Source organism: Cajanus cajan, chromosome 11 (genome assembly GCF_000230855.2).
Source record: "Cajanus cajan strain Asha chromosome 11, NIPB_CcT2T_4, whole genome shotgun sequence".
NCBI classification, from domain to species: Eukaryota; Viridiplantae; Streptophyta; class Magnoliopsida; order Fabales; family Fabaceae; genus Cajanus; species Cajanus cajan.
The window spans coordinates 30491506-30512989 of NC_138527.1; the positions used below are offsets into that span (position 1 = coordinate 30491506).

Here is a 21484-nt window from a genome sequence, read left to right on the forward strand (position 1 = left end):
CTTAGGGGCAAATGCAGATGCCATGGTGTTTTAGGGACAGTCAAGTACACAACAATGTGCAGGGTTTTTACAGTGCTTTGTCTGATGCAAGTTCAGTATATTCTTTTACACAAAATCTGCATGTGTCATTATTGCATAAGCTTTGGGGACCTGCATAATAATAAAGGTTGTGAAATCTGATACATAATAATCGGTTTGGTGTCTCCAAATCATGTTTGGTATTTTTTCTCTTTAAATTTTTTATTGATTCCAACAAATCATGGTGCAAGATACTGTCCTCTGTACAAGGCTTCCTAAACATTGTTCACATTGGTCTCACCATATCTGTTTTACATATTTCATTTATTAATTGTTTGTTATTTTTTTTCATATAATAAAAGTGCAAGTGGGTAGGTTTAGGCCATCAGCATTTTTGCCTTGGACCAATAATATGTATCAAATGGGTATATGCTTCAAGGCATTAATGTGACACTCAAGCAAATAGCGCAGCATTGCATCTCCGTGGCATTTTCTTATTTAATGGAAGGATAATTAATGATCATTTTATGTTAATAAGAAACATTACAATGTTATGTTACAAGAGAGAGAAACAAACATAAAATTAATGGGTCTTACACAAATAATAAGGAGTCTCATTATAATTGATTTTTGTTTCTCTTTCATGATATGAAATTAAGGATCCAAATCTTTTAGTGAAAACACTTGAAGAAAGATAATCGTTTTTAGCGCCAACAGTGGAGATTTATGTTTCAAAGGCGACCTAACTTTTAGTGATAAAAATTTAAAAACGTGACAAACTTATCTTAAAATATCAATAATTTTGTGGATTCATATATAATTTTCTTAATTTAATATAGACCGGAGCTAGTACCAAACGATTCATTATCATAAAGGGGTCAAACCTTAGGTTATAAGCTCGAGAAAATTTTTAAAACGAGCATTGTAATCATGGATAAGCTCTTTAAAGTTATTAACATATATTGTGGTCTTGTGGAAATAGGGGGAAGGTTTTGGAGGGCCATGTCCCTTTTGCAACAGTGTATGAATTACCTCTTTCATCATGAACTGACCAATGTATACAAAAAGTATGATAATCAAGCATATTGGTTAACCATTGAAAGGTAGCAATAATAACCAAAAACAAATTCTTCACTAGAACTCGTAGACGAAGAAAAGATTGTCAATTTTGATTGTTTTAACTTTAAAGGAGATTTTCATGTCCCTTTAAGATTGTCACTGTGAATCAGAAATTATAAAGAAGCTTTTTACCCTTTGTTTCGCGTTGACAGGTGTAGTAAGGATATGCATTTTGAAAGTGACCCATTTGTCTTTTACCAGGCTATTCCATATCATATAACATCAAGTTTTTCTTTTTCTTTTTTTTTTTTTACGGTAAAAGTTGAATTTAGTATAGGGATGGCAACGAGACGGGTCAGTACGGGTTTCATGATACCCGTTCCCGTCCCCGCGACTCAAACTCATCCCTGTACCCATATTTGTATTCGTCGGGTATATAATTTTCGTCCTCATTCTCGTCCCTGTCAGGTATCGGGTATATCCGTACCTGTACCCATAAAACATTATTATTATTTATTTTGCAAAAAAAATACACAATATTTTTAAGTTATTTTTTCATTATATTATAATTATAATTAAATTGTTTCTCTATCTCATATTTTAATCAAGAGATTTCTTAATAATTAAATAATTATAAATATTTCACATTATAATAAATAATTACACATAATAAAATATTAAATTTTTTAACATAATTCAATTGGGACGGGTACGTGTATGGGTACAGGGCGGGTATGTATATACCCATACCTGTACCTGATTTAACATATCGAGTTTTACCCGTACCTGTAACTAGTCAAACCAAGTATTTCCCGTCAAAGTCAAGATAGGTTCAGGTATTATCTATAGGTACAAATTTATTTGTCATCCCTAATTTAATACAAGGAGTTGCAACAACTTATACTCTATTTAACTAATTGAACTAAATTTCGTTGGTTGTATCAAGGTATAATACATGTGAGAAATTTTAGCAAAGGCTACACTTGATTTTTTTTTTTCCGGAAAAATTAGTCATTCACTCCTGTTGAAAGATATTATGAATTTATATATACATATATATATATATATGAGAGATCTGTTTACTCCAAAAGTAAGTCTATATAAACTTACTCTGTTCAATAACTCATAGTCTATATCAAATCACAATAATCTAATCGTTGAATTTAAATTTCTTAATACATAAATCAAATTCACAAATTTTTTAAAAATTTAAATATCATTTGATACTTAGTTTCATTAATTCAAATTGGCATATGATATATTTTTATGATTATCCATTAATTTGAATTAATAAAACGAAGTATCAAATAATATTCAAATTTTTTAAAATTTTACAGATTTAATTTATGTATTAAGAACTTTAAATTCAACGATTGGATCGTTGAAATTTGATATAAAACATGAGTTATTGAACGGAGTAAGTTTAGGTAGACTTACTCTTGAAATAAACGGTTCTATATATATATATATATTATTTTTTGCTAGGCAAAATGAAATATATTAAAAGCGAGTACAAGGGGTACTCCAGAGTCCAACCCATAAACAGTTAACTTAATAAAGATTAAGACATGCAGCAGGTTCCCCTGACCAACAAGAGAACGGATAGTAAAAATCAAGATCTTTAGCTTTTAGCCACTTCCAAGAATGTAGTTTTATCAATTCGACCAGATCCTTTGGAGATGTGAATTTGTACATGGCATATCTTCATTACGAGGAATTTTATTGCAAAATCATCTAAAATAAAATGAGAATTTGAGAAATTTTTTAATAAATTTTAGGCTTTTGTATGCCAAATTTTAAGGTTTTACAATTTTTGTCACTCAATTTTGAAATTGTACATGTTATTACCTAAATTTTAAATTTTTACATATTTTATCACCCATTAATTAGTTGGTAATTTATGGATGTGACACATTAACTACTAACATAATATATTATGTCATTTTATCATCTATATATTATATTAATAATTTACGTCAATAATTAATATGTTATGTCACATTAACAATTAATTAATAAATATAATTAAATGATCAATTAATAAAATAACAAAATATATATAAATTTAAAAATTTAGTAATTAAATATAAAATTTTAAAAATTAAATGAAAAAATATACAATTAAGTCTAAATTTTAATTGTGTCGCTTATAACTCATTTTATAATTGGAATACAATTCTATGGAATTGTAATAGAACTAAAATCAAGATGATCCGACTCAAGAAAATTATATAAAATATATTTATTAAAAAATATTTAATTCATTCATTAACTGAACTTTTAATTTATTCAAGATTGATTCATTTGTTTTGGTTGTTATAATTGAGAGGTCATTCAATTATGTAGATGATAAAAAATAAACTTAAAATAAGATAAAAATAGATTTTTTAGTTAATTTATTAATTTGTATATTGAAAGGCTAATTGAAATTTGATATTGTTTTAGTATCTTTAAAAGTTTTACATCACCTAAAAATTAAGATTAAGAATAGTTTATAAACGTATTTCCTCTGAGACATCTTTTCAATAGCAAAATTATAACAATTTAACAAGTGTTAAAGCGGACAATATATCGAATACAGAAACTCTAAGATACCAACAGACTTATCGTGGGACACATAGTGGATCATCTCACATTTGCCCGATAGGTACCTCAATGTTGGGCCAAGAGGTGATAAGATCAATCTCTTTACTCTTTCACCTTGGGGATTGAAGGAAAAGTGGGCTATCTTAATATCTGGTCGAGAAATCATGTAATGGATTCACATACTATCTCGATATTTGGATACTTGGTCATCTACACCTATCCTTGAAATGGATTGACAATATTTCGATTATCAATCATATCTGACATGAAATCTAACTATTAATGATTATGATTGGATTCTAAAATATTGCACCTATTATCAAGTAATTTTTCATAAGATCTTATGAGTCTAAAAAATCATAAAGATTAGTATTAAATCTTGACCTTAGGGCAAATAAGGGTAAGACACTTTTTGAATGCCTTAACTGAAGACTTCTAAGTCATCCCTCTAATCGATAAATTTTGTTGGAAGAGATGCATATTTTATATTGTTAACAAATTTTATGAATTAGAAAAGAGAAAGTGAGTTGAGAGAGATAATTGAAAGAGTTAAAAGTTGGGGGAGAGAAAAGAAAAACTAGTATTTTTGAAAAACTTTTCACTCGTTTAATTTTAAAACATTATTGTATAAAATTAAAATTGATTAATTTTTAAATTTATTTTAATATATATACATATAGTAATTTCTCCTTTTAAAAAATAAAGCAAACACCAGGCAACTTTAAATAACTTAATTGATTTCACTCCACTAACTTGGTCTTGTCTTGTCTTTTTATTTTATTTTTTGTGAAATCTTAAGATTAAAGGAGTGGAGATATTAGAAATGGAGAGGATTGCAATTGCATAAAGAAAGGAAAAGAAAATACTGAGTAGATGGGACGGATGAGTTTTTTTTTTTTTTTTCGTTTTTGGAATATCCACCGCCGATAGTAGTAACTAATCTTCTTGCTACGTTAGAGGCATTTCAAAGTATAAAATTGCTGGCTCCAAAATTTAACGTGACTGTATACACAAGACAAAATTCAAATCCCTGAACTTACTTAAGCGTAAATCAACCTTTATCGCTGAATCATAGGAATTACCGTGCAATTTGCAATTCCGCGAAAAGACCTCTGCCCAGGATTCGTGCAGTTGGCATGTGGATGGCTAGCGGGCTACGCAATGTATATAGGTCAAAAACTACTACCTATCTATAACATTATTTTATATTCATTATTTTATTATTTATTTATTTTATTATAAAAAATATTTTAATTATTTGTAATATATATTATACATAAATTTGAATTAATATAATAAAATATTAAATACTTTTCAAGCTTTATAAAAAATTATTGACTTAATTTATTAATTAAAATTTTTTAATTTAACAAATAGTGACCAGTAACTTATTGAGTATATCTACAAAAAAAAAATTACTATTATTGTAAGTGGATTTATTTCCTATTCACACCCAAACGATTATTTGTTATGAAAGTATAATTTATATAAAGATCAAGATGATAACAAAAATACCTATAACAGTGTTATTACTTTTCAAGATGAAAATGGTTGAAACTCGAAGAAACTTTGCACCAAATAATACTTGTAGTAAATATTAATGTTAGTTATTAATGGAAATCTTGGTTGAATTTCATCAAACTTAGTCTTGGGTTAAAGGCAAATCATTATTAAAAAATTATTCTATTCTTTGGTTTGTTTGTATATAATTTTTTTTTGTAAAAGTGCTTCTTTAAAATAAAATAAGTACTTTTTTAGTTTTATATGTTTTTCTAATTTTTTTTTAAATAATCAGATTTTACTTTTTTTTTAATAAGCAACTCCTATCTATTTTTTAAATAAAAATTAAATATTTATTTATAAAAAAAATTTAGTTTAAACAAACAGACTTCTTATCTATTTTCTTGTATCTATTATTTCTTTTAAAAGTTATTAAACATTGACTTGTTTAATTTCTACTCAAGTTTAAAAATAAGTTCTTAGTCCATTTTATCAAACATGCTAATGTATCATTCTACATAAGACAAAATACCTTCTTAACTAAACAAAGTTGTGAAAAATGTTCAAAACACAATTTAATTCTCCTTTTTGTGTTTTCTTGTGTTCTATAATTGTGAGTAAAAATCTAAGTGTTAATCCTCTTTGCCAAGCCATAGAACACAATATGACTCAACATGAAAGTAAATTTGAACAAGGAGCATATAGGTGTTAGGGTTATTAGGATTAATTTGTTTGTATGAGTTATAGGTTATTAATTGTCACCAAATCCAATTAGATTCTAATATCACTAATAGGATTATGTTGTAGTTGATATTTGTTTGAGAATGATATATTTATTAAAAAGAGGCTTATATTTTGCTATTTATTGGGATTCTTTTGCAAAAAACTTTATAAAGATAAGATATTTGTCCATTTTGAATTTTGTTGAGTGTCTTTTATGCATGATTTGCACTCAACTTTTGGCACTCTTTTTGGTAATTGTATATATTATTTATGCTATTTCACCCCCTTGCTTTAAAGAATCAAGTTATACTATAAGAGTAGAAGAGTAGTAGCAAAATCTTAAGGAATTTCCTCATTTTGTGCAGGATTTTTGGCAAGGCAGAGATCCACAGCCATAGCTGTGGATCTGGAGCTCGAGCTGTAGAAGTCTTGGAAGGAATTAGAAATCCAGAAAGTTGGAGCTATAGTTGTGGATCTGCAGCTATAGCTGTGGATCTGCAGCTATAGCTGTGGAAATCTGAAATGCAATTTGAAGCTCCAGAGAGTTGAAGCTAAAGCTGTGGACTCACAGCTAAAGCCATGGAAGCACCCAGGACCCAGCAAAAACTCTAGAGATCCACAGCCATAGCTGTGGCTTCACAGCTGCAGCGCTGGAGGTTCCTTAAGCTTGAAGGAGTTGCCACAGCTATAGCTGTGAAACCACAGCTGCAACTTTGGAGGTTTCTTCACCCTAAAGGACTCTCCATAGCCATAGTCGTGGATCTACAGCTGCAGCCGTGGGAGTAAAAGTCACTTTTTGGCCCTGTTTTGAAGCTCATATAAAAGGGGAAAAATGAAGAAACAGGGGTATCACGAAAAATACAGAGAGAGAAACAGATTAAGGGACGTCAAGAAGGAAGAACGAAGGGAGAATAGAGATTTGGAAGCTGAATCCTTTGGGAACGAAGATCAACTCCATTTCTTCATCCTTTACTTTGTAATTTCTTCCTTTCACTCTTTGATCCTGTAATGGCCATGTGTGGCTAAACTCCTTGAGGATTGGTTGGATGTAACTACTAACTCCTCTTCTTCTTAAATATATGCATTTTGATCTCATTATTTGTGCTTGATTCTTCTCCTAATGCTTATATCGGCTTGATCACCCGTTGTATGAATATTTGGTTTTTGAATCCAGTTGGAAAACGTTTTTGAAAACCCGAACTGAATCTTGCACCTAATCATTTCTTGTTCTAGGAATAGACTTGATTTGGTTAGTCACATTGTTCAAGTCATTGTTCTTAATGCAAAGTGTTAAACTCAAAACATAGAGGAATCATGTTTTGAGCTTAATGACTTTAGGATTCAACCTTGAGGAATCTTGTTGGATTACTTAATGAACGTGGAAATAATAAAATTAGAATCGCATTTATTTTAAGAAGATCTACGAGTTAGCAAGTACTTCTGAACCAATCCTTGTTTCTTAACCATTGTCTTTACTACGTTTATTTTATTGTGTTGTTCTAATCTGTTTTCACTCATTTGCAATTATAACAACATTCTCATTTAAATCATTAGAGCAAGAATTATTAAACACTCAAATCCCTTAGGACGATATCTGAATACTACTTCAAAACTTGGTTCACTTGCCAAGTGGTGGGTTTGAAAAAACTTCATCAAATTTACATCCTCGTGGATTTATTTTTGGTAATCATCCAAAAAAAATCTCTTACTAATGAAATTCTGTATTTTGTTGTTCTAATTAAAAATGTAGACCCTTACTTATATATCCAACAATAAGATGTAAAAGTAACGGTAGATTAAACTCAATACCTTTCAAGATAACATAGTTTTGTTGTTTCGACTCTTCAAAAATTATAAAAATCAAACATGGTGGACCACTTAATACCACCATCCACAAATTAACACATCATGATAATTGTTAACTTCAATATAATTGGTGAGGTCAAGTTGAAAGAAGTGAGGAGAAGGGTTGGCTAAATAAGTGTTCTATACATGGATTATTTGCATTCATACCATCTTTGAATAATCTGCATTTTTTTGTCATTTATGGTTATGTGTCTCTTAATTATGCTGGGTTTCGAACGCATGAATAGAAAGAGAAAGAAAGTTTGAAAAAATGAATTTCTTTCCATAATTTGGATGCTTAAAAATACGAGAGGAAGAGTTAAAAAATCAGTGGACCATCAGATTCAGTTTTCTTTTCCAAAATAGGAAGAATAGGAGAGAGACAAATTGTTTTATGGGGGTCTATTATGACTAAAATTACATTATTTTTGAATATTTCATTTTCTTATTAGGATTATTTGTGTCATTTTATACATTGATTTTACTTTCTTCCTTTTTATTTTCATTTCTATCAAACAACTTCCAAAATTATCTTATTACTTTCCGTTCTTTTCTCTATCTTTTATTTATTTTTTTCTTTTCCCTTCACTTTCTTTCCTAAACCAAACATAAATACCATTAGTGTTTTGTTATTTTTCCGTTTTGTTTGGAAATCTACATGTTCAAGTTTATGTGTCTTTCTAGATAACATTTTATACCTTGAGGACTCTCGAGATGAAGCAAAAGCATGCTTGGAGATCAAGGCAAAAAGAAGTATTGGAAACATTAGGATTAAAGCCAAAAATGTGGTAAATGAGAAACAATAATGTCTCAACATGGTCTTTTAGGAAGTTTTGAAGGCTTGAAAATACCTATCACGACATGACACAATTTTTAAGTTGTTTGATTCTTAAATGTTTAATTTTTATTTTGGTCTAAGAAAATTTTTAACCAGCAGTTTAAATAGACTTTAACATTCTTTATCAGGATACTTAATTTTTATCCTTTTGGTGACAACTTAAAATTGAAGATTGATATTTTCTCTTTCTTTTTCGCTTGATTTTTGTAATTTGCTTTTTCTTTTCTCCTTGAGAATTTCTTTGTGGGATATATTTGGCAAGAATATGTGTGAGTACAACCCATTTTGCATTTTTCTTTGGTTTTTATTTGTTTTATCCTCTTGATCTTTATATTATCACTTTATTTGAGTGAATCATCTTATCAACATTTTTCATAACCTTAAATGTTTAGAAATAACTAAAAGATGAACTTATATGTTGAATCTATAAGATAGATACTTAGCTAGTTTTAAACCATGAAAGTAAATTTGATCTATTGAGAAATTAATGAGTTAATATAAATTGTAAAGGGTTATAATTGAATATAACTACCACAAGAGTAGAGTAAAATTCAACTAGATACACTTTTATTTTAAAAGGGAACAAAAGTTAACTTGGGTTGATCCACTTTCAATGAAACCTGATAAAATATCGAGTGAGACAATTAATCAAATAGAAATTCATCATGTGAACCCTAATCCTGAAATTCTTATTATCTAGATAATCATATTTCCACTAATTTAGATGTGTTCAAATTTTGAAATTATACATAATATACTTTGAAGATAAGTTTAAGTTATGTTTTAAGTCCGTCTTAACTCGATTTAATTTCTCATATTCTTTTAAAAGTGATAGTTTTTTAAACAATTATATATTAATAAGAAAACATTTTGAATAGATATTATTTTGTATGACTTGATAATATATTTATAATAACAATATTATTTATTTTAATATATATTATAAAAATATATTTTAATTTAAGTTATATAATTCTTTATTCTGCATTTTAAATATATTGATATATTATATTAAAAAATCATATTTACTCAATCTTATCCCATACATTTTATTTCTTGATTGAGTTAATTAAAATTCAAACAAATAATCCAATAAAACATTAGGTCAATTATGGACAAAAATTAATCATCTCTTACTGAGTTAATGTAAAAGCTAAAACATTTTTTTTTAATTCAAATTTAATCCATGAGCAACAAGCATGAAGGTATTATTTCTTCAAAGACCCCAAGCATGATAATTAACTAGAATAATTAATACTATGATTTCTTATAGAGAAGAGGTTAGTAAATTAGAAACTTAAATTTGAGAATTAGCTTACTTTTTTTTTTCTCTTATAAAGACTACATATATATATATTTCTTCGAGTATTACACTCGGATTTAAACCATTAGTTAAATTAGAGTAATTTTGTACCAGCTAATTTATCAACTTAATTATTTTAAATAAATGTTTTAAAAAATGATTAAATAAAATTAATTATAAACATTTTAAATTGTTTAAAAAGTTAAATTACTAAAGATGACATTAAAAAAAGTGATGAATTCAAACAAGCATTGATTTAGTATAGAAAGCAAATATAATTAATAAAGATATAATATTATTAGCCTCCTATTAATGTAGATAGAGTCTAAAAGAGAAAAAAAAATTATTTTATTTTGCATTATATACCAGTAGGGTTTGATTTAAAGATAAAATCAAAAACTCCTCAAAATTTTATGAAGGATTATGTGAAGAAGCATTAATCAAAACTAATCAAATGATTATTAGATTTGTCAAGTAAAATCTAGACACAGAATAAAATTATTATAAATAATGACACATTAAAAAAAGAGATATTATTAAATTAAATTTATTATTATATTAATTGTGTCGATCTAATTGAAATTGAAGACTTATTTGAATGTCAAAGTAATTTTTGTACTTTAAAAAAATGATTTTTGTATGTACATTTTTTTTCATCAAATTAATAGTATTGAAGACACTTTCTTACCTTTATCCAAATATACATTACTTTAGTGTTAAAATTCAGATTTTGATATCATCTTTGAATAGTAAATTTAATACTAATTCAATCCTACAAAATCAGTTTGTAAGGTAAAGACTATTTTTCGTTTATATACTTTTTAATTATTTTATTTTTAGTTGATATAGAATTTAACTTTTTTTTTTATATATTTGTAATTTATAATTCTTCCGAACTTCCAATTTTTGGCATGGAATGGATTTCTACAACATGAAAATACAAATCCTAATCTCAATGGATCGTTTTTGAAAAAACATTGTTGTAGGGTTGCTTGATTTTTCGAATCTGCACAGTTCTACGACCATGTGCAAAGAACCATTGTTTGGTGTCATGAACAAACACCAAAGATTCCATTAACCCACCACACGATTGACGTGATGTACTTGGTTGGTGCGTGGTCTCAAATGTTTTTCGTAACAAGATTTTCACGCACAATAATAATATTTTACACAATACAAATGGAACCACTGGTTAAAACAATTAATAATTGACGAGAACAAAACGTTTGGGGCAATCAAGAAGACAAAAACTCGAAGCACTTTAGCATAAAGTTGTGTCTCCCCTTTGATGTTTTATTCGACCAATTCATGCATGCACGAATGGCAAAGATTCATCACTTTTCTTTTCTTTGACTTTTCCCAGTGATGATGATTTTAACTGTCCATAATTGCTTCCTCACACTGAGAAAGTAAAACTATGTTAGAATTATTGGTGACGCAGGAATATGAAAAGTGGTGCTAAAAGACAGTTTCAAGAGGTGGGAAATGGACACCACGATTTTTGTGGTGGTCACCTTGTCACCCACATCACTTGCTTAAATCAAATCCAAAATGGCTTTGTCACTGTTTCTGGGAACATTTCTAAGGTCATAATGGGATAATTATATGCATTAACTCAAACATTTCTTGTTCGAGGGTCATTTTTAATGTCAAACCGGGTGACAAACTTTTGTCTTTTCCTTACCTTCCTTATCCCACGAAATTGATTTAAGGAATAACATTACAAATCCGCAAATAAATGTGCATTCGGTAATTACTCATATCATCTACTCCATCACCTTGTCCTTTTTTTTTTTTTTTAAACCACCACCTTGCCATTTGATCAATGATATTTCCATTTTACAGTAATTTTAATTTAAAATTTTTAGAGATAGATTAAAAATAATAATAAATGTATCACTTTTTTTATATAATTTTATTAAAATAATCTCTTTTTTTTTAATAAATGCATTACTTTAAATTATAGTAGTTCAATAAGTTATAAAGGGATAGGTTAAAAAGAATAATACTACATTAAAAAGTCAAAATATTATTCATTTTAAGACATTTTTTTAAATACTAAAACTGCAACCGTGGTAGAATAGATAAATGAACACTAACGTATTAGGTGAGAATAAGAAAAAAAGAAATTTTAATATAAAAGAGAAAGAAAGAGGATCATAAATTTTTTTTCATACATGTATTTCCTATTAAAATGATTTTGTTTGAATCGAGTAAAAATATTATTAATAACAAAACTTTTTTATTAAAAATATTTAATGTAATTATACATCTAGAAATCAAACCTAATAATATTAAATAAGTCATAACAACTTCAAATTATTTGACCTACATGTTCGGTCATTGTTTGATTTAATTTATAAGGATAGAAGAAAATATATAATAATTAAGAGCAGAAAGATATTTTGTGTGTCTTCATCAAAGTAAGAGAGCATAAAATATTCTTTTAATGACAACTTTGTCATTTTTTTTCCTGCATATACATGATTTATGTAACGTTTTAAAATATTCTTTTTATGGGAGTATTTATAGAAGGAAAAAAAATAACTCCACTTCATTTTCCTCCTCTCCTAGCTTTTTTAACCAAACCAAAATAATGATAATATAACTGCAACTTCCTTTGGACCAAATTGACCTTTGTTTGAGGTTGCAGGTGTTGGAGTTTTACTATTATGAGTCTATGAGCATGACAAGAGCTTAGAATTAGTCCTTGGAAGTAAATTGAGAAATGGGAGGCATTAGTAGCATATTAGATGGATCTCCCTGTTTTCATGGATAGGGTCTAATTTGCAGTTGCAGACATTGACACATAACATAGGTGAGGACTGAGGTGGTGTATTCCTTACAAACACATGTAGACATGTCAAATACTGACATACAGCATTGATACAATCGACATACCCGTTTTCACCTCTATTCATTTCATTTATATATTCATTTGAAATACAATACTCATAATTTATTAGGAAATATATATATTTATTGGCATTTGAACCAGGTTATCAATCGTGACTATTTAATAAATATAACTTTAAATATTTATAGTTAATAATTAACAAATATTTAATAACTCATGTCCATTGTCCAGAACAATGATAACAGTATTTGCGTATGCTATAAACTGCAAGCTTTGCCACCATATGGGCTGCTACCTGAATTTAGCGAAACAGGACTGTCAATAGAGAAAGCCCAATTAGTAAATAAAAGGCCCAAATAGCAGCAGCATGTGTTGGATATCATTATTGTATGTTGCATAAAAACTAATATTGGATGATACAAATGCTAAATTTGTGTACCTTAATTAAGATGTTAAGGATTTGAATTCTGATCTTAAGTATAAAATAAATTATGTTGAAAAAAAAATATCTAATTTATGTACGCTCATGATCTTATGCAAGTAATTATGTTTGGGTAAACAATTTAATTGAGATTTTATTTAATAAATTTTAATGTAATAAGAACTTGTATTATAAGTACTTAAAATTTAATAAGTTATTGTATTTAATTATACATGTTAATAAATACATGTATCATTTAAAAATATTTGGATGAATTATTATTTAAACATTTATAAGATGTTATCTCATTTAAAATTTTAAAATTATAAATTAAATCTTGACAAGAAATAAAATAATTTTTTAAAAAATAAACTAAATAAATTTTAAAAATAATATTATATATCATAATAATATTAAAATAATAAATAATAATAATAATAACTATTCACCTAATTTTAATTTATAAAAAAATTAATAATAAAGCATGAGAAATCAATTTAATTATACATATAACTATGATTAAAAATTTATATATTTTAAAAAATACAAGATATCATTTGATGATTATGAAAAGACTTGAATATTTGGATTTTGATTTCTGTAATGAAAATTATGTGATAAATAAAAATAATAAACTGTAAAAAAAAATGTAATATACTTTTGACAATAAGGTTTTCAATAAAGCAAATGTGCTATTTTAGAAAATAAAATTATGAGGCTTTTTTTATAATAGAGGATTGTGAATTTTGGGAGTAAGAGATAGGAAAAAAAATAGAGGGAAAGAGAAAAATAATAAAAAGGAATAAAAGTTCTAAAGGAAAAACGAAAACTTCTCAAAGAAGTAATGAAAAAAAAATATAAAATTTAATTTTTAGTGAAAGAATAAAAAAAGATTATTTATATTCACAATAAGATTTGGATATAAATATTTTCTAATAAGTCTTCCCTAAGTTAAGTACATAAGCTCTTTTAAATAAGTTCTTGTTTAAATTTATTAGACTATATAAAAGTTTAGAACGATTTTGCTTTCCACTCTTTTTTCTTCTTAATTTTTAATATATATATATATATATATATATATATATATAAATTAATTTTTTAAGAACTATTTTCGGAGAAATTTTACATATTTTCTTAACTTTTTATTTAATTTAATTTCATATTTATTTATAAATTAAATTTAATATTCTTAAATAAATTATTGATAGATAAAAATAACTTTTTGCAAGATTATAAATTATTTATCTTAAATCTAAACTATAATTTATATGTTTAAAAATATCTACTTATACAAATTTTAAATATTATATATATATATATATATATTCAAATATAGTATTTATTTATATATAATTTATTATAAATTTAATTGTCTATAATTAACATTTAACCTATAAAATGAACATGCTAAAATATTAGTGTATGTTTATATAGAGAGGAAAGATCAAATTACTTCAAGAGTGACTCTTAATAAAGCTACTTTACTTAATAATTCATAGTATATGTTAAATTTGAACGATTTAATCATTAAATTAAAGTTCTTGATATATATATATATGAGGAGGGTTCAAACGACACCGGTGTAACTTTAACTAAGTGTTACACCGCTTAATAACTTTATATTAAATGTGAATTTTGAAAATCCAACCGTTAGATTGAAAGTTCATATCTCTTAGATCATATATGTCAAATTTTGTTAAAATTGAACAACAACTTGAAGGTAATCAAATTGTTCATATTTTAGTATATTTTAAAATGTATATATTACGTCATTTTTTTTTTATGAGAATGAAGTATCAAATCATCTTAGATTAATATAAAATTTGACATATATGATCTAAGAGATATGGACTTTCAATCTAACGGTTGGATTTTCAAAATTTACATTTAATATAAAGTTATTAAGCGGTGTAACACTTAATAAAAGTTAAAACCCTCCTCTATATATATATATCAAGTCTATAGGTTTTTTAAAAAACTCAAAAACTACATTATATGACTTTTTTTAATATATTATTTTTTATTTATTTAAATAACCTGGGTCTGTTTTTATTTACCAAAATGATCCACTTTTCTGACCTAGGTGATCCCTACACTATTCGATGGGGTAGCTCTATTTCATTACTCCTAAACTATTTTGTATTCTCAATGATGGGAAGGAGATTGGTATCACATGCATATTGAGTTAGGAACACGCATTGCACAAGCCTTAATTATGATTGAGATATATTGTATGACTTGCTGGGTGCGAACGATGAATGAATGCATGGAGATGATTATAATAATTGTATGAAAGGATGCGTATATTGTGTGAGATGTGATTGATATTATAGTTGTGTGTGTGTCTACCTTATATATCTTGTGTGCGAAGGAGATGTGAGATATATTCTCACTTCTTATATTTGTATGTTTATGTTTAAGTTGAACACCATTTGTAGGACTAGTACATGTAGAAGATGTGTTTGATGAGAGAGATATAAAGAAGAGACTTGCTCTCATCATGTTTTAGTTTTAGTATTTTAATGGATTTTATTTGGACTATATCTCTTTTTGTTTAATTGTTGGGATTTTGTTAAAAAGGATGATTTGTGCCTTATTTTAATTTTATATATTGTTTACTATGTTATGTAATAAAGTTGTTGGAATAGATTGTGAGCCTTTTATTGAATATTGATGCTTATAAATTTTTTATTAAAGGTTTTTAATTTATTTTCTTAATTATTTAAATTCTTTTGTTTAATTATTCAGGGTAGAATGGTGTCTCATCTCTAACACTCTTTAGATTCAATGTCTTAACAACTCCACTCTACACTTCATGCGGTGACACTTCACACAACTTCTCATTAGTTAGAGTCCTTAATTAGTCAAAACCCTCTATGGGTAGTCCTTTTTGAGACGTTCGTTCACTTTTAGGATGAACAACTAACCCTACAAACCAACACAAAACTTTTCAATGTGTTTTGCCCTCGCTCGTGTGTTTTTTGAGAAACTTCCTAAAAGGTCATTCATCTTTAAATTGCTGAGTCATACATGCTTAATTGTAAAGTTCTTTTGTGATGAACTATCAAAAAGTATATGCATCTTGTTGATATATATAATACAAATTAATTTCTTTTAGTCATCCTCAATTATACAATCTCACACTTGTACACATTTTTATAGCCCTCTCATTTTGTTGTGTTCGAGCTGTTACATGCAAGCCCATCAACTTCTGTTTGATTTGTTCCCGAACCACACCGTATTTGAAGATCTCGAATAACATTTGTAACATCTCTCAAATTTGTTGTCTTAATGACTCCACTCTACGATACTTCATATGATGACACTTCACACTATCACTTGTTGATTAGAACTCTCTACTAATTATATTTCTTTGTGGGTAGACCTTTTAAAGATGTTCGTCCACTTTTAGGATCAACGATTGATCTTACAAACCAAAACAAGAAATTACAACATGTTTTGTTCTCATTCGCACACTTTTTGGGAGACTTTTCAGAAGGTCACTCATCTCGAAGTTGCTCTAAGTCAAAGACACTTAATTGTAGAGTTCTTATGTGATGAATTATTGAAAAATAAATACATCTTATTTGTATAAGTAATACAAATTAATTTCTTTAAATCATCTTTAATTATATAGTCTCATACTTGTATATATTTCTAGATCCCCTTATTTCCATGTGTCTAAATTATTACATATTTTATTATAAAATTTAGTTATATATAATAAACAATTTACCTATAAAATGTCCATGCTAAAATACTAGTTTTTTTAAGAGATTTGATTGCAAATATAATAATATTCGAGTGTCTTTTTTTATTTTTTATAAAAATATTTTATTTTCCTTTTGTAGTCTTACAGTAATAATAAAGATATTTTTTACCCTCCTTTTAGATGAATATTTGTTTTTTATAATGTTTATTGTAGATATAAATGCCTTTTTAATTTTTTAAAGCAAAATATTTATAACTTGGATATTTTTAGAAAAAATGTTCAACTTTTCGTATGTTTGAATCATTAGTTTTTTAATGATTTATTTAATGTTTTTAAATTATAAATATTGTGTGAAATTTGATTCATATATTTGTTAGATGATATTTAATTTGTATGATTGTCCCTCTACGTTGTATTTTTGACTTGGTCAATGTAATATATTAATGATACAAATAATCCTTATGCATTGTCTTTTTAACAACTTAAGTGACATTTATTGGTAAATTTTTTTAAATTATGTGTAGTGTTATTAAATATAATTATTATTTAAATTTTTTAATTAATATATATTTTAAAAATTAAATTAAATTTATGACATTATTAATTATAAAAGAAATTAAATTTATAGTCTTTAGAATTTTCAATCCACAATTTTAATTCATTCATTAATTAAATTCTTTACTTTTATATTCCTTTTTTTACACCAACAGAATCAGATTTTTTTCTCTAAAATAATATTTTGATGAATCAAGCGTGATCAATTTGTGATCATGGTTCACATCTATGACATACATTAAAGTTTTGTAAATATATTATTAAACTATGTTAATAATTTAGAACAAAATAAGCCAAAAGCAAGATAAGATATATCTTATCAAAATTTTTACTTAAACAACTAAATCATTCACCTCATATAAGCTATAATATGAGATTTATATATAATTTTAATGCATTAGTTGTATTTTAAAAATACTTATTTAATATTAAATCTAGTTTAAAATACCAATGAATTTTATATCATTTGAACGTGTGAATTGTTGCAAATTATTGGTACTGAACTCGATTATTAGGAATAAAAATAATCTAGTTGAAAATTAATAAATAATTAACATACAATTTATATACTTTAAAAATTGTTTGTTTTTCATCATCCCGCCCGAATTTGGATCTTCTTTATTTCCTGTCATGTTTATTTCTTTCCTTTCTCAAACTTTTGAAAAAATAAATAAAATAAAAATGATACATACTTTAAAGAAAATGATATTTACACTCTCCAAATTTTAATCATTAAAGGAATGGAAAGAAAAGGAAATACAGTGGATGTTTACTTGTCCGAACCCTCCGTAACAACGCCCTTATCGTTGGGACATGACTCCCCAATCCCCTGCTTTCATATATTATGATTAATAATAATAATTATAATAATAATTTATAATCTATACTAATATATAAAGGGATATCCTTTTCAATAATTACCTTAATCTCTATTTTTTTATTATTATATCCTTTTATTTGAAAAAATATTTTTTAATTAAATTTAAGAATTTGAAATTAATGGATTAATTATAATACCAATTAGATCAATATATTTTTATTGTTTAATTTTTTTTTTTATTTTTTTAATAGAGACACGAAATACGTCGACTCCACTAGTATATATAAAGGTAATCACATGATTTAATATATATATATATATATATTAGATGATTTTAATTTTATTTTTAAATTTTAAATAATAAAAAAAATATATTAAAAATTAATCATCTTTACAAATTTAAGACTTAACCTTAGGATCCTACAATTTAAAAATCAAATATAATAATAGTTAGATTTAACAAATATTAATTTATAACCTTTCTAAGCAAAATAACCTTTCAAAAAATTAATTTTTACTCTACTCTCTTACTATTCTGCCTCTATTTTCACTCTATCTTTGTTGAAATGTAATTCAGATCATATATAAATAGACTCATTTGTATAATAAAGAAATATACATGCAAACAAAATATCCTCTCTCTCCACGTTTACGTATTTTCTCGCTTTCTTGTTTCACGTTCCAACAATTGGTATTAGAGCGCAGGTTCGAAGGGTCAACTGCCATAGAAATTTATGGCTATATCACTTACTTCGATCCCCACCAATCTTCCAATTCTCACGACGAAGAATTATGATAATTGGAAAATTCAGATAAGAGTGATCTTGAGGTTTCAAGGGGTATGGAACCTTGTTGAAGAAGGTTGCAAGTTGGCTGGTGCAAGTGGAACAGAAGCCCAAAAGGCTGCAGATAAGGAGATCGAAAGGAAAGATTGCAAGGCCTTGTACATCTTGCATTAAAGTGTTGATGCAGCAAATTTTGAAAAAATCTCGAAAGCATAGACATCCAAGGAGGCTTGGGAGATTCTTGAAAGGGTCCAGGTGGTGCAACGAAGATCAAGAAGGTGAGGCTTCAAATGCTGCAACGTCAATACGAGCTTCTATCAATGGAAAGCAACGAGACAGTGGTTGACTACATCACTCGTGTTCAAACGATGGTGAACACGATGAAGGGCCTTGGAGAAAAGATGGCTGAGCTACAAGTGATTGAGAAGGTGCTACGCACACTACCCATGAAGTTTGATCACATAGTAGTGGCAATAGAAGAGTCAAAGAACCTTGAAGACATGAGTCTTGATGAGCTTCAAGGCTCTTTGGAGTCACACGAACTAAGGTTGATCGAAAGGGGAGAGGAGCGAAAGAATGAGCAAGCTCTCCAAGCACAGACTAACATAAATCCGACGTTCAAGAAGAAACCCAAGAACAAAGGAAAATGGAGGCAAGAAGTGAATAGTGAGGACGTGAACGAGATTCAAGACAACAAGCATAAAGTTGCACCTCAGAAAGGGAAGGGACGTAATCCTAACATAAAAAAGGTAAAGTGTTACAATTGTAATAAGATGGGTCATATTTCCAAGTATTGCAGGCACTATAATCCAAGAAGAGACGAAGCCCAAATAACTCATGAGGAGGACAACGACTCAAAACAAGTTCTGTTAATGGCAACCACTGTCCAAGCAGAAGGTCTAGAAGATAATAGTTGGTATCTTGACACGGGATGCTCAACACACATGACAGGAAGGAAGGACTGGTTCGCAAGCCTCGACGAATCAATTAAAAGCAAGGTGAAGTTCGTAGATGCTCGCGTTCTAAAGGCATAAGGGATTGGAAAGATCATGGTAAAGAAGAAGAATGACAACCAAGTTCTCATTACATATGTCTTATTCGTCCCTGGAATGAAGAGCAACCTGTTAAGCCTAGGCTAATTACTGGAGAAAGGATACACCTCTAGATTGGAAAAAAGATGCTCAGGGTGTACGATAAGAAAAATCACCTGATACTGAAGTCACCCCTTACGAAGAACCAAACCTTCAAAGTAGAGATTGATGTAGTAGATGAAGAATGTCTTGCAGTTGTGGTAAAGAAGGAGGAATGGCTTTGGCATTACCGTCTTGGACACCTCAACTTCAGAGATTTGCAGAACCTGAAATCCAAAGACATGGTGCGAGGCTTACCCCATATATCTCCACCCAATGAAGTGTGTAGTGATTGCATGGAGTCTAAATAGCCGAGGAACTCCTTTCAACAACATGTTTCATCCAAAACTAAAGAAAGGCTACAAGTCGTCTACTCTGATGTTTGCGGTCCTATTCAAACTAAGTCCCTTGAAGGTAATAAATATTTCATCTCTTTCATAGACGACTTCTCCAGAAAGCTATGGGTATATTTGATCAAAAGAAAGAGTGAAGTGTAGAAGTGTTTCAAAAATTCAAAGTCATGATGGAACGAAGTAGTGGCCAGTTGATCAAAGTATTGAGGACCGACGGTGGAGGTGAATATACGTCCAGAGAATTTGAGAGGTTTTGTGAAAAGGAAGGAATCGAGCATCAAGTCACGCCTCCATACACACCATAACACAATGGAACTCCTGAAAGAAAGAACCGAACCATCATGAACATGGTACGTAGCATGTTAAAAGAAAAACAATTTCCTAAGTATTTGTGGGGGGAGGCTGCGTCAACCGCTGCTTACATCCTAAATAGATGCCCTTCGAAGAGGCTGGAGGGAGTTACTCCAGAAGAGGTTTGGTCGAACAACAAGCTAGACGTGAGCCACCTAAGAGTGTTTGGATCAATAGGTTACAAACACGTTCATGAACAATTGAGAAGAAAGCTAGACGACAAAGGTGAGAAGATGATACTGTTGGGATATCATCCAACGGGTGGATACAAGCTGTTCAATCCCATTAGCAAGCAAATTATGGTGAGTAGGGACGTGATGTTTGATGAGTCAAAGGGATGGAACTCGGAGTCAAACAAGGATGAACAATATAGTCAGGTAATCATTGAGTCTGTGGATGCTGAAACTAATGAAGATCAAAATGAAGAATCGGGAGGAGCATGTACGTCCAATGCTCTTAGAAGATCTCAAAGAGATACTCGTATTTCAGGGAGACTCAAAGGTTTTGAAATGATTTATGATGCTGATGTAAATGAAGACGAAGATATTGTTCACTTTGCTCTATTCTTTGAAACTGAACCAGTCACCTTTGAAGAAGCCATTTTGAACAGCAAATGGGTTGATGCGAT

General features: G+C 28.2%; 1 protein-coding gene across 1 annotated transcript; it reads left to right on the forward strand.

Moving 5' to 3' along the window:
- The first annotated feature begins 19342 nt into the window (after positions 1-19342).
- On the forward strand, positions 19343-20056 carry LOC145953501 (uncharacterized). Its single transcript, XM_083067469.1, has one exon. The coding sequence runs from the start codon at positions 19343-19345 to the stop codon at positions 20054-20056; it is 714 nt and encodes a 237-aa protein (XP_082923595.1).
- Positions 20057-21484: the final 1428 nt, after the last annotated feature.